Raw genomic sequence first — 26,878 nt, forward strand, 5'->3', positions numbered from 1 at the left:
CCCGTGGGAGGTTAGGGTTAGGGTGAGGGTTTGAGATAGGTTGTAGTTGTAGGACTAATGACAGGTCTAACCAATGACTAGTCTAAACCAAAAACTGTCTAAACTAAGTACTGCACCCGTTCACTCGCTTTGCTATCGAGGGGTGCATACTTAGTTTAGACTAGTCATTGGTTAGACCAGTCATTAGTCCTACAACTACAACCTATCTCAAACCCTCACCCTAAACCTAACCTCCCACAGGGCAGCACAACTAAACCTAACCTTAAACTAAAAATGCACGCCACATGTTCTGTTTATTGAAGAGCTGGAGAGACTCCTGTTACTGAACAAACATCAGATTATACCTGTTACAGATCTAACTTTATTTAATTTATGTAAAAAAAATAAAAAGAATCACCACATTTAACTGTACCATATACACCTTTTGGAGTTAAATGGATAAATGAACACCCAGTCTGTTGATATGTGTATGAATGGATGGATTCCAGACAGTGTCTATAGGTTTCTGTGGGACTGCATCCAATGTGAGTATTTCCCTTAAGGGTTCAAGAAATATAACTTTGAAAACACGTATCTGTAGTGTAACCTAGCTTTTTATGAAATAATGATTTAACTTTTTTTTTTTTTAACTGTATGCAAAAAAGAGTATTAACTTTGACACTCGTAAGTAAAGAAAGTGGTCTAAGATAATGTGTTTTGAGTTTTTAAGTGGCTCCAGGCGAATGTTCCAAGTTTGAAAACAAAAGACGGCTATAAGGCGAATTTGTACTTTGCATCAATAAAGCGTGTTTTATTGAAAGAGGAGAGAATTTCAGTACACTACATTTTCCATACGACCCTAATGTTCAAGACAACACGAATACATGGTACAATGGAAAAATGGAATATAGAATAGACTTCGTATGAAAACATCTTTCGTTCCCCTTAAGTTGAAATATCAAGACCCTTCGAAAGTAACTATAACAACTACACAGTAAAATTCCCAGTGTTAATTCAACTCTCGAGCGCAACAAATGGAACCAAATGGACCCCATTAACACTCAGGATTTTCCTGCGAAGTCATATTCAACCACATCTCTTTTTGTAAATCAAATTATTTTTTGGCCCAATGTATTTACATTTCAAGCCTTTTTTTTTATTACGAGACAGAACACCTTCCTTTCACACAACCTTTGAACCCTGACTCATCAAAAATAAAATGTAAAAAACAATGACTATACAATGGACAAATGATGAAAAATACACAGACACTTTTAAAGGTTAACGGTCATTAAATCTCTAAAAAACATAGTGGTTGGAGCCCCCTATCAATTTAAAACCTAGCGGAATCTAATCTTGAGATGCAGGAAACGGCTGAAAGTTATTAATGGTAATGGCTGCTGTCTAGAGAAGATTAGCATGGTATTTAAATATGGTAAAATATAACCACAAAAATGTATCCTCTCTTGTTATATGAATAATATAAATCAGAGAGCCACCACAACAGCCACACAAACCATGCTGTGATATATGGGGTAAAATTGCACAGAATGGAGAAATGCATTGTAAAATTGTAAGTACATTGCTTGGACAGAAACCTGGTGAATAAATATGTAATGAGTAATATGCACATTATTCTAGTTGAGAGAACATCTCAAGTTTAGCTCCTGTACCCTCGGAAACCCTGTAATCATTCTTAAAAACTACATCTAATGCAAACCTTTTCGCTCTGTGTCTGAATTCACTTGGCTTTTTTTTAACCGCATTAGGAATTAATTTCAACATGACAGACTGATAGACTGCATGGGTTCCTTTTACACACACACACAGAAGAAAAAAAAGATGTAGAATTAATGATAAAGAATAGGAATAATTCTCGCTTCTTGAATAAATCCACCATGTATATAATGTATAGCCAAAGTGCCTCTGAACTTCTTAGGTCAAAAGCCGTTCAAGTTCACAACCTAGGCTATATTCAATACTTTATATAGTTTATACCTTTAGACTTTGCATTTTTAACCAGGAAAGGTGTCAGTGAAATATAAATTATAAGCTGATGTATGCTGACTGTCAATTTGTTTTTAGATTGAATGTAAGAACTTTTAATAAGCACAATATTTCCACTTGTTGTAAAAGAAAAGAAAGAAACTTCCATTGATTCATTTGCTCTCACCCTTGCTCTCGACTACTGCAACCACAGTGAAAACATCTTAATTTTAGCCACAGCGGGGGTGCCTCTTCGGTTTCACATCTTGAAAAAGTAAAAAAAAACAAAGAATCCATTTTTTAATGGGGTGACGACACTTTGAAGATGACACCATCACTTCTAGGGATCACCTGTGAAATGAGAGCAGAGAAAACATGCATGTGAACCGGAGAGCTTCCATACTGTAAGTACAGTATGCCTGGCCTTATTCTGTCAAAACGCACACTTGTTTATGCTGCAATAGAGGGTATGCGCATGCTTAAAGTGAATGGCACATCGAGTGGCAAAGCAACAGGCAAAGTGAGTTTAACATTGTTTAATGTTGTTTAATGCAATCAGATAGGACTTTTCTGTTTGGATGCCTGGGGCTGTCGAGGCCAGAAAGTCGTTTTTGCCACTCAGTAGGCGTTCCTGCATAACTTCCTGGTTTGATGATGATGTCACGCGCATACCCTCTATTGATATGTTTTCAGTTTACATTACACAATAGTAAAAAAAACACAGTAGTGTTGTCCACTGAACCCTTTTCAAATTCAAACTGACATCATTCTTTTTGTGTAGGCAAACATTTTCAAAATGTTAAATCATTTTCAGAAATGTACAAATGGCATCACATGAACCGTTTCTTCTAGTTTCATGTATAGAATAGGTTAATGGCTTAACCACATGAACTGTTTTAGCTAGTTTCATGTATAGAATAGGTTAATGGCTTAACCACATGAACTGTTTTAGCTAGTTTCATGTATAGAATAGATTAATGGCTTAACCACATGAACTGTTTTTGCTAGTTTCATGTATAGAATAGGTTAATGGCTTAACCACATGAACTGTTTTAGCTAGTTTCATGTATAGAATAGGTTAATGGCTTAACCACATGAACTGTTTTAGCTAGTTTCATGTATAGAATAGGTTAATGGCTTAACCACATGAACTGTTTTTGCTAGTTTCATGTATAGAATAGGTTAATGGCTTAACCACATGAACTGTTTTAGCTAGTTTCATGTATAGAATAGGTTAATGGCTTAACCACATGAACTGTTTTTGCTAGTTTCATGTATAGAATAGGTTAATGGCTTAACCACATGAACTGTTTTTGCTAGTTTCATGTATAGAATAGGTTAATGGCTTAACCACATGAACTGGTTGCTTCCACTGTTTTTGTGCAGCGCCGTATTGTACGACAATTTGACAAAGTGTAAAACGAGGCTTAAGTAGTGTTGTGTCAGACATCTGATATGATAAGACTATTGATATGTCTGGTGACATCTAACTTATGGATGGAAAAAATAAATGATAGCTTCACAGAAGTAGTCATTTTGCATGTCAAATTGTTTAATAATATATAATGTACAGTAAAAATGGGTTTCTCGATTACTTGCTTAATCGAAAAAGTTATTCATACAATCTCTAGGAAAATAATCGATCTTCACAGCCTTATTTGAAAACTCATCACAGACGATGAATGGAAAAAGTGTAGAGTAAAAAGTGTCGAGTATTCCAGAGATTTCAACCGGAATTTTTGGTCAATAGGTGGGAATTCAGCTTCTACAAATGCCATTCTAGAAATACTTGAAGGGTCAAGTACTGTGATACTTTTTTCCAATGGCTCGCATAGCGATCTGCAAGGCCCGGAAGGTCCAGACTCACTTCATCGCTTGGAAAGGAATCAGAACAAACTCTGCACCACGGACCATACCTACCTCCCTAACCTGACTAAACTCACTGACGTTTGACTCTGCAACGTTCACTTATTGGTCACTAATCAGTTCACTATTGGTTCACTTATTGGTCACTTATTGGTCACTAATCAGTTCCGTTGTGTTTATATTTCCGTTATAGTCAAGCAGGCCTACTTTTGTACAACAACAACAACTGTACCCCACCCCCCCCAAGTCAGACGAATGAACCTAATACTCCCCTATTGGCAACATAATAAAACTAAAAATAGTTTACTATCCTGGCCTAGTCGCATCCCTGCAGATATCGGTTCCATATCACTTGACCTCTATGCCCATGAATAGGGTTGGATCATAAAGGAAGAATTTAGCACATACAGGAGCCAGCAAATGTATATGTTGCCTCGGCAGGGGTCATCGTCACCACGTCGGTTTGTGGATGACATTTGTGTCAAAATGCCAATTTCTTTTGCCACACGGACATACAAAATGAATGGACACGAGCAGGGACGGATTAACCCCTATACGAGGGCCCCTGGGGCGGTCATATTTGCAGGGCCCCCGTAGCGCGCGTGCGCGTGACATTTTCGTGTTTTTCCGTGTTTTTATCATCTTTTTAACCTAAGTTTAACAAAATTAAGTTTAACAAAAAAACAGCCAATGAAGGGCCCCAGGAGCCCTTTTCAGGGCGTCAAATCTAGTACCTCACGGTCCAATTTCCCCCGAAGGGCCCCTGAGAGTTAAGGGCCCCTGGGCCACGGCCTCACTGGCCCAATGGCTAATTTGTCCCTGGACATGAGGACGATTCTACAAATGTCTTCTAAATCCTGACAGTTTTCTGAAAAACCCTCATGTTTCTTTGTCAGTTGTTCTCAAATATTTTCATGTCAAGGACCCCCAAAAATATATGTAATTGGCCGCCGACCCCCCCATCTGAAAACATGTTGTTACAGGGACCCCCCCCCCCCCCCCCCCCAGAAGATTTGAGTTAAAAACGTTCGCTCTGAAAGAATATATATTCAAAGATTTGCGTCACATCTTCACGATTTAAGAAAAATAGCAGATCTACAAGCTTGTAGATCTGCTATTTTTCAATATAGCTAAAGTATACAAGTAAGACGCGCAAACGCGGGAAGCGAACGCAGCTCGTAAATTGCAATAACAACAATTAGAATAAATTACGTACTTTTTTGTCTTTTTAGTTAGTAATTTTTTTAAATTTTCTACTGTGTGTGTGTGTGTGCGTGCGTGCGTGCGTGCGTGTGTGTGTGTGTGTGTGTGTGTGTGTGTGTGCTACAGCTGCGCCCTCTGGTTGAGGGCGGGTGGTGTCACAGCGGGACAGACACACACACAGACATGATCTGCAGGGTCTCATAGTTAGTTTCTCACTGCGTTCGCAAACATAATGCTATAAACACCAAAAGGGGTTCCCGTCTAGAATGGGATAATAATGTATTACCAGAAGCACAAAGAGATAGTGTTGAATAAGAATGACCATAACAGGTCTGTAACTCTGAGACTGTCACATTTCTACACTCTCAGAGTTTATGACCCTATTGTAAACAAGTGTAATGCTTAATTGGGTCGTCCACTCACAGTTAACAGTCTTTGTATTGAGTTTGTGCTTGAAATGTACTGTAATTCTGCAAACTGTTAATAAATATTTCAATCAATCAATCAATGGTGGTCCATAAAACATTTGAAAAGCACTAGTACTAGTTGGACTCCTAATAACTCTGAGCCCCCCACGGCCCACCACACGTATAAACGGTACTTTTTAACCAGAAAGGGATTTTTTAGTGTAAAATCAGTCATTACGACGGCATCAAGGCCCGCCAAAATAAATTTTAGTCGACTAAATCAACTGTAGATTTAGTGGTCTAAAATCTTATGACATTTAGTCGACTAAAACTATAAGACTAAAACATTCCAGGCGACTAAAATGTGACTAAAACTAAATTAAAACAGAAATACCTGGGCCTAGGCCCAGGTATTTCTGAACTCGGCTCAGCCAAAAAAATATCATTGTGATGACAGTAGCGTAATTGCATAACATAATGTGAATGCAATCACTGCATTCAATTTATGGCAGTAGGTGTAGGTATTTTCATTAATTTTCCTATTTGGATCTGCAGCCACTGGCACTGCCTCTAGTTTGTCCATCTGTACCTGCATAGATTGATTGGTCATGCCTGTTCATCTGTACCTGCATAGATTGATTGGTCATGCCTGTTCATCTGTACCTGCATAGATTGCCTGCATGAGGCCTGGCTGTCATCATGTGCTTGTTTCTAGAATGCAGCAGATTTGTTTGTCTTCACACCAGAAACTTGTGTCTTTGTTTATGATTAAATATTAATGAGAGGCCTCTCTGAGAGTATCCTAGATGTTAGCCTCACAATGTCAAACGTCTATTGCAAAGTTTTTGGAAAGAAATGAAGTCAGCAGTCCCTAGAGGAGCTAGCCTATAGGCTACTGTACAACATGTTGTATCCTGAGGACTTAAGCTTTACTGGGCAACTCCACAACAGCATCTGCCCTTGATTATGGATTACTACATCATTGAAGACATCAAAGGTCAGAATTTAATTTAATTGTAATTTTTTGCTGAATGGATTTTCATTGATGGATTTCCATTGATTGTGCCCCATGTTGTCTGCTGCTATGCTATGGGGTGCTAACCATGCTGTCTGCTGCTATGCTATGGGGTGCCATCTTGCTAATTTGTCATTTGGAAGTGAGTAGAAAGAAACTAGCTGTTTGTTACACTCTGCTGTCTTCAATACTCAACAACACCACTACTTATACTTCAATACTAGGCTGTGTGGGAGAGAGTACATGTTGACTGTTGTTGTTTTATGGTTGTTGAGGAGCGCTCTTATGTCCAGCTGAGGGTTTATTAGCCCTCCAAGCAGAACCCAATGGTACTGAAGTTTCTGACATTTTGTTCGACCCAGTCCATGGGGTCCTGTTGCACCACTACCATGCCACCTGGTACACAGCCATTCTTAAACATAAACAACATGTTTAGCGCCTGTGAGCGTTTCTGAATATGTTTAGTATAAGTACCCATACATGCCGCTGCGAATATCTCCTGTGGCGCGGAAGCCGTTAAGTATTTTTAATATATGTTTGCCCGAATTGGAAGCTTGGATTCTTCTCTTCCTTCCTTGTTTATTGACACCTCATTGTACCGCCTATCTGGCTAGCTAGTGGCGCTATAGCTATGACAGAGCAGATCAGAGGCAGGGACGTAGCCGCACAAGCCAACCGCACACCGGGAGGCGGTACAATAAACGGTAAACAAACAAGAAGAAATAAAGCGACCAAATCGGTCAAACAAAGATTAAAAATACTTAACGGCTTCCGCGCCACAGGAGATATTCGCAGCGGGATGTATAGGTACTTAAAGTTCCCGAATTCAGAATAACTCAAGCAAAAAAAGACCGTCACACGGCGCAGATTCAATCTTAGAGAGAATTTCTACTTCCGCGTTCTGGAATTCCCATACGAAAATATAGTTCTGACCAGGGACCCAACATAAAACTCATCAAAATTTCAGAAAAGCTTTATGTAGGGTCCCGAAAGGGGCTAAGGGTTTATGTAAACACAAACATTGTGTAAACAGTAAACACAAACATTGTCTAAACACAGACATTGTGTAAACACAAACATTGTGTAAACAGTAAACACAAACATTGTGTAAACACAGACATTGTGTAAACACAGGCATTGTGTAAACACAGACATTGTGTAAACACAAACATTGTGTAAACACAAACATTGTGTAAACACAAACATTATGTAAACACAAACATTGTGTAAACACAAACATTGTGTAAACACAAACATTATGTAAACACAAACATTGTGTAAACACAGACATTGTGTAAACACAAACATTGTGTAAACACAGACATTGTGTAAACACAAACATTGTGTAAACACAGACATTGTGTAAACACAGACATTGTGTAAACACAGATATTGTGTAAACAGTAAACACAAACATTGTGTAAACACAGACATTGTGTAAACACAGACATTGTGTAAACACAGACATTGTGTAAACACAGACATTGTGTAAACACTAACATTGTGTAAACACAGACATTGTGTAAATAGTAAACACAGACATTGTGTAAATAGTAAACACAAACATTGTGTAAACACAGACATTGTGTAAACACAAACATTGTGTAAACACAACCGTCCTAAAGTCGGCTCTTCGGTGCTACTGAAAATTTCTGACGAGCCAAAATCATTTTGGCACTACAGCACCAAAACAGCAGTAAAATAGGAGTATGAATCGGCCCTTAGTCTACATTTGGGAATGTGATGTGATGAAGTGTCTTGTAGCAGCCTGTCATTACACCTGTCAATCTCTAAGACACCTGACTTAATATTTTTTAGGAAATTGAAGGCAAACATGATTAATTAATGAAAAATGAACACAAGGCTGCTGTAATTTTATGAGGTATAAAGTACATCAGCCTTGTGTTCATAAAACAGAAAGATTGGGTAAGACTGACGTTATGCATCTTTCAGGACCTTTCACTGCTTCGTCTCAACCATTACTCTATGGCTCTGGTCTCAGACACCGCGGTGGATATTTTGACATTTTTTTTTCCTTTGGAATGTTGCCACTACTGTTGGAGCAGCCATAAACTACACAGGTTCATCCCGATGTTCTGGGCATGTTAGTGTTAAAAAGCCGGTAAAAGAGTAACGTTTGAGGCAGACTAACATCAGTCACTTTTCAATTCACTGTAGTAGAAGAGGTGCAGGTTTAAACCGCAGATATGTCGTCTCCGCCTACAGGAAATACGTTGCCTGCGACCATGAGACCCGTTTCGGTCTATAGTGTACTGTGTGCAGCACTGTTGATTTCGGCGACTTTAAAACTAAGATGAAAAATGTTCGTCAGTCTACTGACGAAAACTACATGGAAACAAAATGAAAACTAAGCTATGATGACTAAAACTAAGACTAAATATACTGACAATTGTTTTTTGTGGTGTGGCAAATATAATAAGTCAGTGCCAGATAGCACAATTCAACCATACTGAATTCTGTTATATAACCCTAACCACCATGACTTTGACTTATATCAATCACAAATGGCTGATCAATCATTCAATCGAACTTAATTTACATTAAAATGCATACTGTCATTTGAAAGTGCACACATGAAACGTAGATAATAATAATTGAACAAAACACAATCAAATAATTGAACAACAACAATAAAGTTTGTTCGTTTAGGTTTGTGTGTTTGTTCACAAACATGGATCATGCTGTAAGCCTGTACTGCATTTTATGATTTGTATTGTGATGTTTTCTTTTGCCTGGACCCCCCAGGAAGAATAGTCTCCACTAGGGTGTAGAGTAGACTAATGGGGATCCTTAACTCATTCTGGACGGGAACCCCTTTTGGTGTTTTAACTAAGCACTATGTTATACTTTAGCCATTGAAAAATAGCAGATCTACAAGCTCATAGCGCGCCACCGAGTGGCGCGCTAAGAGCTTGCAGGTCTGCTATTTTTGAAAAATCGAAGAACCACTGACCTAGAAACATAGCTTTTTCAGAAGACTGTCAGGATGTAGAAGACATTTTTAGAATCTGATCTCAGGTATTGATGAACTAAACTAAACTTAACTGGTCGTCCCAGGCGGGCTCACTAAGAGGTCAGTGAGCCCGCCTGGGGTAGTCGTCCCCGTCCCCGGTACGATTCCAGGCCAGGTCAGCGATGTGTCCCTGAGCCTCTCTTCACCTCTTAACCCCTGAAATGCTCCCCGAGCTCCTATAGAATGGCTGCTCTCTTTGCTCCTGGTTGTTATAGGATGGGTGAATCTCACCTATGTTCTGCTGTGCATTGTATAGAGGCCTACACAGTATATATAGAGAACTGTTATGGACCCCATGGGTTTGTAAGTGTACTAAAATGTCACTTAGATTAATTGGCACTTTCACAGTCATTTAACCCATTTTTACGCTTTTTCAGCGCTGCAGGTTCAAACTATTGAAACTATCACTTCACTGTAGACATCATACATTCTTAAATGTAACCTGTCCTAAGGCGATATATATATATCAATATCCATATACACACACACAAAGGGAATCTTAGAATCCAATCTAACTATCTGACAGGCAGACAGATCGAAATGTACTGTAATTCTGCAAACTGTTAATAAATATTTCAATCAATCGACAGTGCAGGGACCTTAAGAAGTTAAGATAAGAGTGATGTTTTAAACTCTGTCTGGCAGAGATAGTGACTTGCCACTGCAAGACTAATGTAAAAGTTAATATTGTCCCCCATCTAGTGGTGAGTGTTTGAATTACAGGAATGGAGTGACAAAATAGGCACAGAACCAGATAATGACAGAATGTGTTTGTCTTTTTCAATGGCTGTATTTACACACATTCAAAATACCCGGTGGCTATTAGACAATCTGTTAAATGTAGCATTTTATGGTTATTTCAGAGGGGTTTCCTCTCATGACAGCTGGTGTTACCAATGTAGCAGAACCCTTCCTGTGAGCCAACACACACACACACACACACACCTGGCATTAATCTGTGTTTCATTGCTAACAGCTGTGAAGGAAGTCTGTAGGCCTATGTGACAGGACATATGGAGTAGAGGGAATCGGATCAGCTACACATCTGGGGTCTGTATCCGTGTTAAGATTTTACTGCTATATATGTACAGTATATCATAATTATGATGTGCTGGATTTCAGCACACTGAAAACACCAGTTACACTTTGTTACCTTCTATCATTGTTGTTTCACAAACAATTGCCTTCATAGCGACCATGGTGGCTGTCAAACAAAGCCCTTTGGCCCAGTAGGCCTACAGAACCCAGTAGGCCTACAGAACCCAGTAGGCCTACAGAACCCAGTAGGCCTACAGAACCCTGGCACTGGACTAAAAGGCAACCAGTATTGATTGATTGATTGAAGTATTTAACAGATTGGAGAATTACAGTACATTTCAAGCACAACTCAATACACAACTGTTAACTGTGGACGACACCATAAAGCATTACACTTGTTTACAATAGGGTCCACCAAGTTCAATTGATCATAACATTTAGAGACGTACAAATATACACCTCTATAGGCCTATATAGCCAAAAACAGGAAATCATCATAGAGTTAAAAAACATATACAGTGAGGGGGAAAAGTCAGATTTTACAGGGGCCAGTATTGAATTGCAGCCGTCCGTAGGTGCCCTTTGAGAGCAGTTTTGAAGGAGTCAAGGGATTCACATGTCTTAATGACTGTTGGTAGGGCGTTCCACATTTTGGTGGCATATAGGAGCGAAACTAATTTAGTCCCTTGTTTGTGCCGAATCTGGGTTGCACATGTTTGTTGAACTCCCTCTGGTGTTGTGGGTGTGGACTTCGCTGACATAAAAAAAAAAAGTAGACTCTGTCCTCAACCCTAAGCCATTCCAGCCTGTCAAAGTGGGCAGGGGTGAGGTGGGTTCGGGGGGTGAAGCCCAGTAGGAGCCTGACTAGTTTGTTTTGGGAAGTCTGGAGCCTTGTTTTAAGGGCCTTTGAGTTGCTGTGGTACCAAGAGGTGCATGCATAGTCGAAGAAACCTTGTACGAGGGCTCCTGTTAGTCAGTCAAATGGGTCTTCAAGGTGTTTTTGTTGACCAGTGAGGAGATCCTGTACAGGAATCTTGTTCTTTGGTTTATTTATTTATTTGACAGGGACAAAGCTCATTAATCAACATGTCAGTTTTCACTTCAATGTAAATGGGCCAGAGTTAGCCAAAGCTAAATTTCATCTGTAGTCCCTGGGGGCAGGCTCTTAAAAAATGAATGATAAAAGAAAGACAGAGTGTAGTGTGCCTGCACACAACACCATGCGTTGATGCCATGTGTGCATATGTGCAGGCACATATTGACTATTTTGATTACGTTGGTGGCCATTTTATCACCGGAAAGATTTGCCTCCAGGATGGAATGAAACCTAGGTAGGTAATTGCATCTTTTCGTGTGATAATATTGTCACCCACTCTAACCAAGAAGCCATCAGCCTTGCTGAGATTACTGTTTGATCCAAAAAGAATGGATTCAGTTTTTCCTGGCTCCCAAACTGTGGAATAAACTCCCCATTTGCAGGCCCGTTTTGGTGTTGTAAGCATTATGTTAAGCTTTAGCTATTGAAAAATAGCAGATCTACAAGCTCATAGTGCGGAAATTTGATATATCAAAACTAACTGTGCGTGCGTGCGTGCGCGTGCGTGCGTGTGTGCGCTCGCGGGGAGGATGTTTAGATGCAAAACGATATTGTACTATACATCTGACTGACTTTTATACCACTTAAATGGTATCTCTGGTTTCTCCAGATCGGGTAAATTGCCGATCACAATTTGGCCGATACACAGATCGGTCCGTATTGGCTGGATCACCTCTACCAAAAACAGGGACCCCAGTGGTTAACAGTGTTGTTTTAGTCATAGTCTCTTCAATGATTTTCATTTAGTTTTAGTCACATTTTAGTTTTAGTCGACTAAATATCATAAGATTTTAGTCGACTAATTCTACAGTTGATTTAGTCAAACAAAATGTATTTTGGCGGGCCTTGATGCCGTCGTAATAACTGTTTTTACACTTGCTGAAAATAGCAGAACTACAAGCTCACAACACGTTGCGCTGCGACGTGTTGTGAGCTTGTAGATTGGCTATTTTCAGCATGTAACCAAGTGTAAAATGACTTATACTGGATCTCTTGTCCACTAGTCCCTTCCTAACATTTTACTCTAGTTTTTTATCTGACGAAATTGTCAGTATATTTAGTCTTAGTTTTAGTCATCATAGCTTAGTTTTCATTTATTTTCCGTGTAGTTTTCGTTGGTGAAAAAAGGTAGTCGACGAACATTTTGTCGTCTTGGTTTTAGTCGACGAAAACAACACTGGTGGTTAACACCCATGAAAAAAAAAAAATCAAGAAAGCATATATAGCAATAATATAATATATAATATAAGCAATAATAATAATAATTGTTAAGGAATGGAAGTCTGAGGTTTTACCTCCAGCACATGTATGGTTCACTCAGCTTGGTGTTGTGGCTGCTTTGGAGAAGTTATCCTTTAAGCTGAATAATCAGTTGGATAAATATGATTCGAAGTGGGACGTGTTCCTCAGTCATGTTGCAGGTCCTTTGGTGTGATCCATGGTCAGGCAATGCCCTCTTGATTGTTTATTGTATTACTACACACTATGACACGGTTGATGATGCTGTGTGTTTGGTCGTATAAATACTGTAAACTAATTTAAACTTCTAATTTGATTTATTTTTATTTGTTTATCTTGTCTATGTCTTATGTTTCTGTGTTCATACATTGATTGATTGATTTAAATATTTATTAACAGTTTGTAGAATTACAGTACATTTCAAGCACAAACTCAATACAAAGACTGTTAACTGTGAGTGGACGACCCAATTAAGCATTACACTTGTTTACAACAGGGTCCACATTGTTCAATTCATCAAAAATGAATGAACATGAATACGTATTCTGCTGTTGTTGCTTGTGTTTGTATATTATGTTTTCTGTGTTTGTAAAAAATCTAAAATAAAGTACTGATCATAAAAAAGAAAGCAATAATAATTGTGCGTTTTTTTTAACTCACTCAGGAGGACATGGAGCTGTGAGCTGCTGGAGACCTTCCCTAAGCTGAAGTCCACGGGGCCGCTCATGTCCGGAGAGGTGTGCCTCAGGGTGAGTCTGTGGACGGTCCCCAGCCTCTCCATGCGGACCCTGGAGCTGGGCGCCAGCGGGGCCCCGTTCAGGCTCCACAGGGGCCCCTTGAGGATGGGCACCGACACCTCGCACTCAAAGCAGGCCTCTTCACCGGCCACCACCGACACGTCCTCCAGCCCCCGGACCAACGTCAACGCAGCCTGGGCTGTTGTTGTTCGGGTGAGAGAAATGAGAGAATATATATATATATATTCAAAGATTTGTGCTGCATTTTCATGATAAACAAAAAAATAGCAGACCTACAAGCTCGTAGCGCGGCACTCGATCTTCTATTTTTCAATAGCTAAAGCATAACATAATGCTTGAAACATTCCCGTCCAGAATGGGTTAAAATAATTAGAATTAAAATATTATATTTTTTTCTGAATCTTGAGTACTCAGTCACCAATACCGAGTACCGATATGAGTACTCTTGTTTTTTTGGTTTGGGCAAACACTTATTTTATAGAAGCTTAATTTTGTACCTATGATCATCCTACATTCATCTAAATGCTGTGTTTTTGTAAGACAGAACTTTGGCATGGCATTCGCATACTAAAAGACAAGCCGGTTCGGTCCGGTTCAGAATCCAGTTCAAAACCCTCCTGTTTGTGTACAGTTTTACTGCCAGGAATGGTTTACTCCAGGTTACTGTCGTTGCTATATACGACATACCCGCCTTTTGTTTTATGTGTTTAATCCGCCGTATTGTAATAAATAAAAAGAAACTCCGTCTTCGTCGCGGAGATAGAGACTAGATGCTTTCGTTTTGATGACGAAACCGGAAATCGTCACATGCTGTGGGCTGCTAGGGCTTCTGGGAAATTGAGGCCAATGCAAATGAATGGGGTGCAACGCCTCATGGAGACGGGTCTTGTGTGCGTCTTCCGGGTGTGCACCAAGATGGTGGATGGTACGATCGGATCACAACAAACCGAGGGACCTTTTTTCGCTGGATTTTCGCGGATTAAAAGCCCAAATAATTCAGCGTATGCTGAGTTGGGGGTTGATTAAAATGCGGGTTACGCGTGTAAAACAGTCAAACTGTTTTAATGGGCTGGCCCCCTCCTACATCACCGACCTCCTATCCTATCCCCCCCCCCTCTACCAGGACCCTCAGGTCAGCAGACAGGGGTCTCTTAGGGGTTCCGCACTCAAAAAAGAGGCTCAGGGGCGACCGCGCCTTTGTCGTCTCAGCCCCCACTCTGTGGAACAGCATTCCCCTCGCCGTTAGGTCTGCGCCCTCCGCTGAGTCTTTTAAGTCACAACTTAAAACATGTTTATATTCACAAGCCTTTGCATCACCGACATGATCTTGCTGCACCTTTCCTTTTAGATTACTTTGTCCTATTTGCCTGTTCTATTATTGACGCCTTCGGCACTGAATTGTACTGTATTGTATTGTATTGTCTTGTATTGTACTTGATTTGATTTGATTCGATTTTGATTAGATTTTATGCTTGGTTGCACCCGGGTGTTGTTGGCAGATATCAGATCTACAAGCGAACAACGCGACCACGCTGCCTGTGGCGCATTGTGGGCTTGTAGATCGGCTATTTTCAGCATGCAACCAAGTGTAAAAAAATCTGCCATTACGACACCATCAAGGCCCGCCAAAATACATTTTAGTCGACTAAATCAACTTTAGATTTAGTCGACTAAAATCTTAGGATATTTAGTTGACCAAAACTAGACTTAACACTAAACCATTACAGATGACTGAAATATGACTAAAACTACATGACATTTCCTTCAAAAGACTATGAAGAATGAAGAATATAAAACAAAATCAAAATGTACAGTAAAATAAAAAACAACAAATGACTGAAGACATTTGGGGCTCGTTCGGAAATAGCGCACTGAGCGCACTGTGCAATGCAAACTAATAGGCCAGTGCGCTCCCCGTTCGCATTTCCGAACGCACCCATAATATCAGCTATACCATCTATCGGTAGCATAGATGGATGGTACTCAATTAATACACTCCGCCAGATGGGGGCAGTATTGATTCACAATACTCCAACACAGCCTCCATCACGTTGCGTGTTCAGAGTGTGTTTTTTTTAATGCCGTTCAGACTATGGGTTTTATTATATGGGTAAGTCTCCCATTGGCTTAGAGGCAACCAATAGATCAGCTCTGCAAGCTGATCTAAATCAGTGGTTCCCGGTCGGGGACCCCCAGGGGTCCTTGAGGGAGTTCCAGGGGGTCCCCAGCTAAATGATAGTTTGTAACCAAATGTACTCTTATGGGTCTGTAACTCTGAGAGTGTACAAATGGAACCATTTGGACCCTAACGGGTCCATTTGGTTCCATTTGTACACTCTCAGAGTTACATTAGCAGTGATTTTACAATATAAATTGGGGGTCCCAGAGATGGAAATGCCATGATGAATGGCAGGTCAAACTGGGGGGTCCTTGAAATTAAACGGTTGAAAATCATCCCCATCTTTTCAAATGGGGGTCCGTGGGCTAATTAGTGTCAATTTGGGGGTCCTTGACATGAAAAGGTTTGGGAACCACTGATCTATAAATGATATAAATCTCATACCTTCGACCGTGAGATTTGAACCACTGATCTATAAATGATATAAATCTCATACCACTGATCTATAAACGATATAAATCTCCTACCACCGATCTATAAATGATATAAATCTCCTACCTTCGACCGTGAGATTGGCGGAGCACGAGTGCTCCCCGACCTGCACGCTGTACGTGCCCTCGTCGTCCAGCGCCACCTGCTGGATGATGAGCTTGCGGTAGCCGCCCTCGCTGCAGATCTCGAAGCGCTCGCCGGGCAGCACCACGTTGTGGCCCTTGTACCAGCGGATGCTGCAGCGCGGGTTGGACACGGTGCAGTCCAGGAGAACGCGGCTCTTCTCCACCACCGTCTGGTCCTGCAGAGGCTTCACGATGTTCACCGGAAGCTCTGAGAGAGAAGGAACAGACAGGGAGGGGTCAGAATGTTCACCGGAAGCTCTGAGAGAGAAGGAACAAACAGGGAGGCGTCGTCAGGATGTCCACCGGAAGCTCTGAGAGAGAAGGAACAGACAGGGAGGGGTCGTCAACATTCACCGGAAGCTCTGAGAGAGAAGGAACAAACAGGGAGGGGTCGTCAACATTCAACGGAAGCTCTGAGAGAGAAGGAACAAACAGGGAGGCGTCGTCAGGATGTCCACCGGAAGCTCTGAGAGAGAAGGAACAAACAGGGAGGGGTCAGAATGTTCACCGGAAGCTCTGAGAGAGAAGGAACAAACAGGGAGGGGTCGTCAAAATGTCCAGGGACGTGCACATAGACGGGTGCAGTACTTAGTTTAGACAGTATTTGGTTTAGACTAGTCATTTGGTTAGACCAGTCATTAGTCCTGGTTTAGACTAGTCATTTGGTTAGACCAGTCATTAGTCCTGGTTTAGACTAGTCATTTGGTTAGACCAGTCATTAGTCCTGGTTTAGACTAGTCATTTGGTTAGACCAGTCATTAGTCCTGGTTTAGACTAGTCATTTGGTTAGACCAGTCATTAGTCCTGGTTTAGACTAGTCATTGGTTAGACCAGTCATTAGTCCTGGTTTAGACTAGTCATTTGGTTAGACCAGTCATTAGTCCTGGTTTAGACTAGTCATTGGTTAGACCAGTCATTAGTCCTGGTTTAGACTAGTCATTTGGTTAGACCAGTCATTAGTCCTGGTTTAGACTAGTCATTGGTTAGACCAGTCATTAGTCCTGGTTTAGACTAGTCATTGGTTAGACCAGTCATTAGTCCTGGTTTAGACTAGTCATTTGGTTAGACCAGTCATTAGTCCTGGTTTAGACTAGTCATTGGTTAGACCAGTCATTAGTCCTGGTTTAGACTAGTCATTGGTTAGACCAGTCATTAGTCCTGGTTTAGACTAGTCATTGGTTAGACCAGTCATTAGTCCTGGTTTAGACTAGTCATTGGTTAGACCAGTCATTAGTCCTGGTTTAGACTAGTCATTGGTTAGACCAGTCATTAGTCCTGGTTTAGACTAGTCATTGGTTAGACCAGTCATTAGTCCTGGTTTAGACTAGTCATTGGTTAGACCAGTCATTAGTCCTGGTTTAGACTAGTCATTTGGTTAGACCAGTCATTAGTCCTGGTTTAGACTAGTCATTGGTTAGACCAGTCATTAGTCCTACAACTACAACCTATCTCAAATCCTCACCCTAAACCTAACCTCCCACGGGGCAGCACACCTAAACCTAACCTTAACCCATGTCTAACCAATGACTAGTCTAAACTAAGTATGCACCCCCAGCACACCTAAACCTAACCTTAACCCATGTCTAACCAATGACTAGTCTAAACTAAGTATGCACCCCTAACCTCCCACGGGGCAGCACACCTAAACCCATGTCTAACCAATGACTAGTCTAAACTAAGTATGCACCCCTAACCTCCCACGGGGCAGCACACCTAAACCTAACCTTAACCCATGTCTAACCAATGACTAGTCTAAACTAAGTATGCACCCCCACATGGACATCAAAGGGGGCTTCAGCCCCTGCCCTTTTACCCGTCGGTAAAACAAAGTTGCCCTCTCCAGACCACGAATGCAGCATTTAAGCTGGTTGCACACTGGATGCGTTTTTTTTTTGGAAAACTGATGGAAAAACGCAGTTAAAATCCGAAAACGCGCTCTGTGTGCAGGGATCTTTACTGTGGTAAAAGAAATATGCAAAAGCCACTCCTTTCCATGCCCTGCTGGAAGGCGGCATTCACGGGAATTGCGTTTATTTCTCTGAACTTTAACGCAGCATTTTTGCGTTGAAACAAATGTGTTTATAAATCGATGTCGTTACTCCTGCATCTCCACTAGCTAAAGAGTGCTGGGTGTGCGCCCCGAAAACGCTGCGACGCGTTGTGAGCTTGTAGATCTGCTATTTTTGTACAAAAGTGCCCTCTTCTCAGCCCCTGCCTGCCCCACTTTCTGCACGACCCTGATCAAAACAAAGACAATTATTTCCTCGTAGACTTTTCAAAAAGTGCCACCTTTTTTTTCCGCCCTAAAACATGATCATCAGGTATTATTAGAATATAAGGGAAGAACTTTTTCCAAAAAGTGTACAGTATTTGTTAAAATCATGCTTTTATGTGGACCTCATAGACACATGAAAAACTGGAAAAATACAAAAATACAAATACAAAAACGGTTTTAGTTTTGTTTTTCTTCTTAGAAATTATTTGTTTGGCCCAAAACATTGTGTTTGTTGTCATGATTTGTCTCAACAACTCGAGTTGTCTTTGTCCGCGGCTTTAACGTCTTTTTAAATAAATACTTTTTGAAAAGTCTATGAGGAAAATTAACGAGGAATTATTTTCCGGGTCTCTCGTGGTCATGAAAGGGGGCGGGACTGTGACACTATTACTGAAGGTCGGTCTCCAGGTTTTCTTCAGAATATTTATTACGACACTACAGTGTGATTCATTAGCAATGGTTCTCCAAATGTTTATTTTCAAGGACCTTCATAACTCTGAAAGTGTACAATTTTTTTTTCATATTATGGCTGGCTCTTTGTGTGTTTCTTGTAAAATTATTCTCTGCTCATTTTGTCTGTGGCAAAAAAATATATAATTGACAAAAGCAGCAAGCCAGAATAATATTCATGTTTTATCATTATAATAATAATTATAATAATATTAATAATAATAATTATTATTATTTACAAGCCTTGACATTTATTGCTGGTATTGGTGAACTTGATTGGACAAATATTTGCATGCTACTACAATACTAGAATACGAACATATTGTAGGTAAATTATTTAGATTAAATTAACGAACATGGTAAACTCAACATGGTAAACATGGTAAACTCAACATGGTAGACTCAACATGGTAAACATACCTTCCACCTCCAGGCAGGCGGTAGACTCAACATGGTAAACTCAACATGGTAGACTCAACATGGTAAACATGGTAAACTCAACATGGTAAACATGGTAAACTCAACATGGTAGACTCAACATGGTAAACATGGTAAACTCAACATGGTAAACATGGTAAACTCAACATGGTAGACTCAACATGGTAAACATACCTTCCACCTCCAGGCAGGCGGTAGACTCAACATGGTAAACTATGAACATGGTAGACTCAACATGGTAAACATACCTTCCACCTCCAGGCAGGCGGTAGACTCAACATGGTAAACTATGAACATGGTAGACTCAACATGGTAAACATACCTTCCACCTCCAGGCAGGCGGTAGACTCAACATGGTAAACTATGAACATGGTAGACTCAACATGGTAAACATACCTTCCACCTCCAGGCAGGCGGTAGACTCAACATGGTAAACATACCTTCCACCTCCAGGCAGGCGGTAGACTCAACATGGTAAACATACCTTCCACCTCCAGGCAGGCGGTAGACTCAACATGGTAAACTCAACATGGTAAACATGGTAAACTCAACATGGTAGACTCAACATGGTAAACATGGTAAACTCAACATGGTAGACTCAACATGGTAAACATGGTAAACTCAACATGGTAGACTCAACATGGTAAACATACCTTCCACCTCCAGGCAGGCGGTAGACTCAACATGCCTGGCAACAAATTTGATCTCTCCAGAATCCTCTCCCCTCACGTTGCACATGAGAAGAAAATGTTTGGTCCCTGAAATAATAATAATGACAATGTATTAATTATTAGCCATTTTAAAACCCATTTTGACCTGAGATCAGATTCTAAAAATATCTTCTACATCCTGACAGTTTTCTGAAAAAGCTATGTTTCTATGTCAGTCGTTCTTCGAGTTTTTTTTCAATAGCTAAAGCATAACATAATGCTAACACCAAAAGGGGTTCCTGCCCAAAATGGGGTAATGCAGGCATCCCAATTCTGGGCATGCCAGGAAAAATATATATATATAAAAAATAAATCACTTTCAAATAAGTAGTAATATTTATAGTTTACTTAAAGCAATAGGTCTATTAAAGTTAATTAATAGACCTATTAGCTATGATTCATTGTTAAGCAAGTTAAGCTGTGGCTGAAAAACAGTGAATCATAGCTAATAGGCCTATTCATTAACTTTAATAGACCTATTGCTTACTCCACTAGTACGTGCAGGTATTCAAGCCTTAATTCTTACTGTAAAAAAAAATCTAATAAATAATTAAAACCAGTGTTGGGCAAGTTAAGCTACATGTAGCTGACCCAACACTACTACTACTACTACTACTAATACTGTAGGGCAGGCTATATTATGCATGCATATATTTTTGCTGTGTTAGCAAAAGATTGTTTTTGGCATTTCTAGCACCCTCTGGTGGACATATGTGACTACATTTGACTGAGGGACTGCCATTGGATTATTTTTTTTAATTTTCATGTCATGTGAAAGCAGGGAATCATAGCTTCAAATTGACATATTGGTTGTTCAGTTTGACCCACCAGTTTTGGAGATATGGCTTATAGGGTGAGTTGAGAAAACAGGACTGAAAGGTTCACTTCTGTGGTCTCTAACATTACACCTAGCTACATGTTTGGGCATTTATTTCATATTTACATGTCTTCTGTGGTCTCTAACATTACACCTATAGCTACATGTTTAAGCATTTATTTCATATTTACATGTCTTCTGTGGTCTCTAACATTACACCTATAGCTACATGTTTGGGCATTTATTTCATATTTACATGTCTTCTGTGGTCTCTAACATTACACCTATAGCTACATGTTTAAGCATTTATTTCATATTTACATGTCTTCTGTGGTCTCTAACATTACACCTATAGCTACATGTTTGGGCATTTATTTCATATTTACATGTCTTCTGTGGTCTCTAACATTACACCTAGCTACATGTTTGGGCATTTATTTCATATTTACATGAAGTTTTTCTCCGGTGAAAAGCTGGATTTTGCACGATGGCAAGGCTGTCAGTCAAATCTGGTCACATATTTGCATAAAGTAAGAGTACATAGGCTACTGTACTCCGTACTGTACCTTCTTGGCGGATCTTCACGGTGGTGGTGGGTCGGATCTTCTCTCCGTTCCGATACCACTCCCCCGGGACGTCCTCGATGTTGATCTCGCAAACGAACACGGCGTTCTGCTCCTCCTGGATGTCCAGGTCCTCTAAGCCCTGCAGGATCTGCAGCTCGCGTTCTGTCAACAAACACTTAGATCAGATGCCACAGACCAGTGGTTCTGTCAACAGACACTTAGATCAGATTCCACAGACCAGTGGTTCTGTCAACAGACACTTAGATCAGATTCCACAGACCAGTGGTCCATGCAGGGACCCCCAGACAGACAGTGGTCCCTGAGGGGGTTTCAGTGGTCCCCGAGGGGGTTTCAGTGGTCCCCGAGGGGGTTTCAGTGGTCCCCGAGGGGGTTTCAGTGGTCCCCGAGGGGGTTTCAGTGGTCCCCGAGGGGGTTTCAGTGGTCCCTGAGGGGGTTTCAGTGGTCCCTGAGGGGGTTTCAGTGGTCCCCGAGGGGGTTTCAGTGGTCCCCGAGGGGGTTTCAGTGGTCCCTGAGGGGGTTTCAGTGGTCCCTGAGGGGGTCTCAGTGGTCCCTGAGGGGGTTTCAGTGGTCCCTGAGGGGGTCTCAGTGGTCCCCGAGGGGGTTTCAGTGGTCCCCGAGGGGGTTTCAGTGGTCCCTGAGGGGGTTTCAGTGGTCCCTGAGGGGGTTTCAGTGGTCCCTGTGGGGGTTTCAGTGGTCCCTGAGGGGGTTTCAGTGGTCCCTGAGGGGGTTTCAGTGGTCCCTGAGGGGGTTTCAGTGGTCCCTGAGGGGGTTTCAGTGGTCCCTGAGGGGGTTTCAGTGGTCCCTGTGGGGGTTTCAGTGGTCCCTGAGGGGGTTTCAGTGGTCCCCGAGGGGGTTTCAGTGGTCCCCGAGGGGGTTTCAGTGGTCCCTGAGGGGGTTTCAGTGGTCCCCGAGGGGGTTTCAGTGGTCCCCGAGGGGGTTTCAGTGGTCCCTGAGGGGGTTTCAGTGGTCCCCGAGGGGGTTTCAGTGGTCCCTGAGGGGGTTTCAGTGGTCCCCGAGGGGGTTTCAGTGGTCCCCGAGGGGGTTTCAGTGGTCCCCGAGGGGGTTTCAGTGGTCCCCGAGGGGGTTTCAGTGGTCCCCGAGGGGGTTTCAGTGGTCCCCGAGGGGGTTTCAGTGGTCCCCGAGGGGGTTTCAGTGGTCCCCGAGGGGGTTTCAGTGGTCCCCGAGGGGGTTACAGTGGTCCCCGAGGGGGTTTCAGTGGTCCCCGAGGGGGTTTCAGTGGTCCCCGAGGGGGTTTCAGTGGTCCCCGAGGGGGTTTCAGTGGTCCCCGAGGGGGTTTCAGTGGTCCCCGAGGGGGTTACAGTGGTCCCCGAGGGGGTTTCAGTGGTCCCTGAGGGGGTTTCAGTGGTCCCCGAGGGGGTTTCAGTGGTCCCTGAGGGGGTTTCAGTGGTCCCTGAGGGGGTTTCAGTGGTCCCTGAGGGGGATTCAGTGGTCCCCAGACTCCCCAGCTAAATGATGGAGAGTGAGTTGGTGATTTCATTTTACACTCTCAAGAGTTAAATTATTGTTAAACATCTGCATTACTTAAGTTAATTCTACAATCTACACAATTTGTATTGTGTAGATTGTAGAATTAACTTAAATAATGCAAGGACCCCCAAATTGACACTAATTAGTCCCGCGGACCCCCATTTGAAAGGATATGCCAGGGACGCCCATGAGAGAAGATTTTTACGGCTCTAGCAGTGATTCTCAACCCGTTTAATTTCAAGGACCCCCAGTTTGACATGCATTAGTCTACGGACCCCCATTTAATGGCATTTCTATTTCCGGGACCCCAATTTATATTGTAAAATCAATGTTATTTTAACTCTGAGAGTGTACAAATGGAACCAAATGGACCCATTTGTACACTCTCTGAGTTACAGACCCATAATGGTCCATTTGGTTGCAAACTATCATTTAGCTGGGGACCCCCTGGAACTCCCTCAAGGACCCCTGGGGGTCCCCGGACCCCACTTTGGGAACCACTGATGTAGAGGAATTGTTGTTTTGATATAGTTTGCCTGTTATCGCTCCTAAGGTGTCTCTGACTCTCTGTATAGTTTACGATACAGAAGCGTACGGTATGAAGCGTTGTGAGCTTGTAGATCGGCTATTTTCAAATAGCCAATGCATAATATAGGTTTTAAAGTGGTTAAACAGCTTTTTATGCTAGATTAAGGACGTGTGTGTGTGTGTGTGTGTGTGTGTGCGCGTGTGCGCGTGCGTGCGACGTGCGTGCGTGCGTATTGTATAAAAACGTTACCATAGACCTCCACGGTACAGTAGGTAGAAACCTCTCCAGAGTCACAGGTGTAGATGCCAGAGTCGGCCACGTCGCATTTCATGATCTGGAGGAAGCGCTTCCTTCCCATAGCGTAGATACGCATGTCCTTACACGGCTTCACCTCAGCCCCGTCCTGGGGATGAAGAGAGGAGCGTTAACCCTATATCCAGTTAAAGGATATTTCCATACTAGAAGGCTTTCTTACCTTTCTTTGTAGTCGTTACGTCCCCACCAAAGGTGTTTTTTTGTGCAAAAACTCCTTATTGCCTATTTCCCCTACCATAAGCCCTCAATGAATTGCATTCCATTGAATGGGAATTGAATGGGGCTATGGGGTGTTGTGCTACTTCACTTATTTCCATCTAAATAAGTAGTAAAGTGTGCCGCTTGGGATATTATTTACATTATGAAGAGAGGATGCAAATAATTATAATTTTGAGCAATCGAAATAAGTGAACACCCCATAGCCCCATTCAATTCCCATTCAATCAATGTAATTCATTGAGGGCTTATGGTAGGGGAAATGGCCGATAAGGAGCTTTTGCACAAAATAAACACCTGGACCTCTTTGGTGGGGACGTAACAACTACAAATAACACCTGGACCTCTTTGGTGGGGACGTAACAACTACAAATAACACCTGGACCTCTTTGGTGGGGACGTAACAACTACAAATAACACCTGGACCTCTTTGGTGGGGACGTAACAACTACAAATAACACCTGGACCTCTTTGGTGGGGACGTAACAACTAGAAAGAAAGGTAAGAAAGCCTTTTAGTATGGAATTCTCCTTTAAGAGAGGGTATGCATAAAGTCAATGGCAAATCGAGTGGCAAATCGACGTGGCAAAGTGAGTTTAATGTCGTTTAACGTTGTTTAATGCAATCGGAAAGGACTTTTCTGTGTGGACGAATGGGCTGTCAATCAGATAGGACTCTTCTGATTGGATGAATGGGCTGTCAAGGCCAGAAAACTAGGCGTTACCGCATAACCTCCGGGTATGATGATGATGATGTCACGCGCCATACCCTCTATACTCGCCCGTGTCAAGAGTTGAATTGTGCTGAACTTTTGTGTAGAATCACGTCTATTCACGGGCGTAGTGCGGGCGTAGCCTCTAGTGTCGCTCCCTTAATTAACTCTTCACTTAACATGGCTTGTGGTTTGGTGTTGAGATGCCCTGACACTCAAAACAGTCAATAGACCTACAGTAGTACTGTACACGATAATTTTACTCTGAGCATGTACACCTTAGAGTATACAGTATATTAACCCATTCTGACCTGAGATCAGATTCATACGAGGTTTCCGCCGGACACACACTGGTCTGATGAACCCATTCTGACCTGAGATCAGATTCTAAAAATGTCAGTCGTTCTTCGATTTTTTTCAAAAATAGCAGACCTACAAGCTCGTATCGCGCCACTCGTGGCGCGATATGAGCTTGTAGATCTGCTATTTTTCAATAGCTAAAGCATAACATGATGCTGACACCAAAATGGGTGCCCGGTCAGAATGGGTTAATAGAGACGGCACCGGATTTCTCCTCCCGTCCACTTTCCCGTCCACTTTGCAAGTTAAGTTGCTCTAAAGCGCATGAGGCGATTTCACTCCTCCTTCCGGGTACAGGAACAGAGAGCATTCTGGGATGGATTGGGCCCAAACACATGAACGTGCTGGTCCGTTGACTATCATTGCACACGTTCACGTATGAAACAGCGTTCACGTATGAAACAGCGTTCACGTGTCATCATGAACGTGCACAATGATAGTCAACGGACCAGCGCGTTCATGTGTTTTGGGCCAGCACTGCAATACCAAATTTCGCCTCCGGGCGCCGTCTCTATTCATATCTACTCTTAAGACGTACACTTTTACACAATTACAAATGGACCCATGGCAGGGTCCGACGCATTATCATAAGTTTGCTCTCGTTTTACAGAAACATAAATTGCAGATAGGATACGAGATGAGAAGAGAAACGCAGACACTCGCCTTGCTCCATTTGACGTCCCCGTTGTGTCGAGACAGCTCACATTCAATGGATACGACGGATCCTTCAGCACATCGTTGGTCCTCCAGCTTCTTGAGGATGGTCACCGGGGGCTCTGGGTGGACCAAAACAAACACATGGTCACCGGGGGCTCTGGGTGGACCAAAACAAACACATGGTCACCGGGGGCTCTGGGTGGACCAAAACAAACACATGGTCACCGGGGGCTCTGGGTGGACCAAAACAAACACATGGTCACCGGGGGCTCTGGGTGGACCAAAAACAAACACATGGTCACCGGGGGCTCTGGGTGGACCAAAACAAACACATGGTCACCGGGGGCTCTGGGTGGACCAAAACAAACACATGGTTACCGGGGGCTCTGGGTGGACCAAAACAAACACATGGTCACCGGGGGCTCTGGGTGGACCAAAACAAACACATGGTCACCGGGGGCTCTGGGTGGACCAAAACAAACACATGGTCACCGGGGGCTCTGCGTGGACGCAGCAAAACAAACACGGTGCTTTATTTAGAGAAGCTTGCAGGGTTGTGATCTTGTAGATCGGCTATTTTCAAATGGCCGAAATGTATAGGGTTGAAGTGGTTTTCTGAATCAAAATGAAAATCTCCAAAGTAACTAGTAAGTTTTCAAATGATTGTACTGAAGTAAAAGTACACATTTTGGCTCCTACTTAAGTAAAAGTATACTTGGTTACTTTCCACCACTGGTGAGGCAAATGCTGTTTAATTGTAATTGTAATGCAAATGCATTCAAAGATTACTTAAATGATTACTTGAAAACCCAATCTCCCACCAGGTGAGAGACCACATTTTCTACATGACATTTCAATTTTCATTTTACATTTGCAGTTCTATTTGTTAGCCAGCAGGTGTCCTTTATGGCTCTAATATGCATACTAGTTATTTAAAGGAGAATTCCATACTAAAAGGCTTTCTTAC

At 42.1% G+C, this 26,878-nt stretch overlaps 1 protein-coding gene across 8 annotated transcripts in view; it reads right to left on the bottom strand.

Annotated features, from left to right (window-relative positions):
• Positions 1 to 86: 86 nt before the first annotated feature.
• obsl1b (obscurin like cytoskeletal adaptor 1b) overlaps positions 87 to 26,878 on the bottom strand; it is an 89,034-nt gene continuing 62,242 nt past the window's right edge. For all 8 annotated transcript variants that reach the window (XM_083777063.1, XM_083777062.1, XM_083777061.1 and 5 more), the window contains 7 exons: positions 25,918 to 26,030; positions 23,901 to 24,054; positions 21,614 to 21,775; positions 20,174 to 20,278; positions 16,299 to 16,565; positions 13,524 to 13,799; positions 87 to 2,316 (listed from right to left, as the gene is read on the bottom strand). In XM_083777063.1, coding sequence (XP_083633189.1) covers positions 2,306 to 2,316; positions 13,524 to 13,799; positions 16,299 to 16,565; positions 20,174 to 20,278; positions 21,614 to 21,775; positions 23,901 to 24,054; positions 25,918 to 26,030 — 1,088 coding nt within the window. In that variant the 3' untranslated portion in view covers positions 87 to 2,305. The remainder of the gene's footprint in view (positions 2,317 to 13,523; positions 13,800 to 16,298; positions 16,566 to 20,173; positions 20,279 to 21,613; positions 21,776 to 23,900; positions 24,055 to 25,917; positions 26,031 to 26,878) is intronic.

This window comes from Protomyctophum parallelum, assembly GCF_964188405.1.
Source record: "Protomyctophum parallelum genome assembly, chromosome: 11".
Classification (NCBI taxonomy): domain Eukaryota; kingdom Metazoa; phylum Chordata; class Actinopteri; order Myctophiformes; family Myctophidae; genus Protomyctophum; species Protomyctophum parallelum.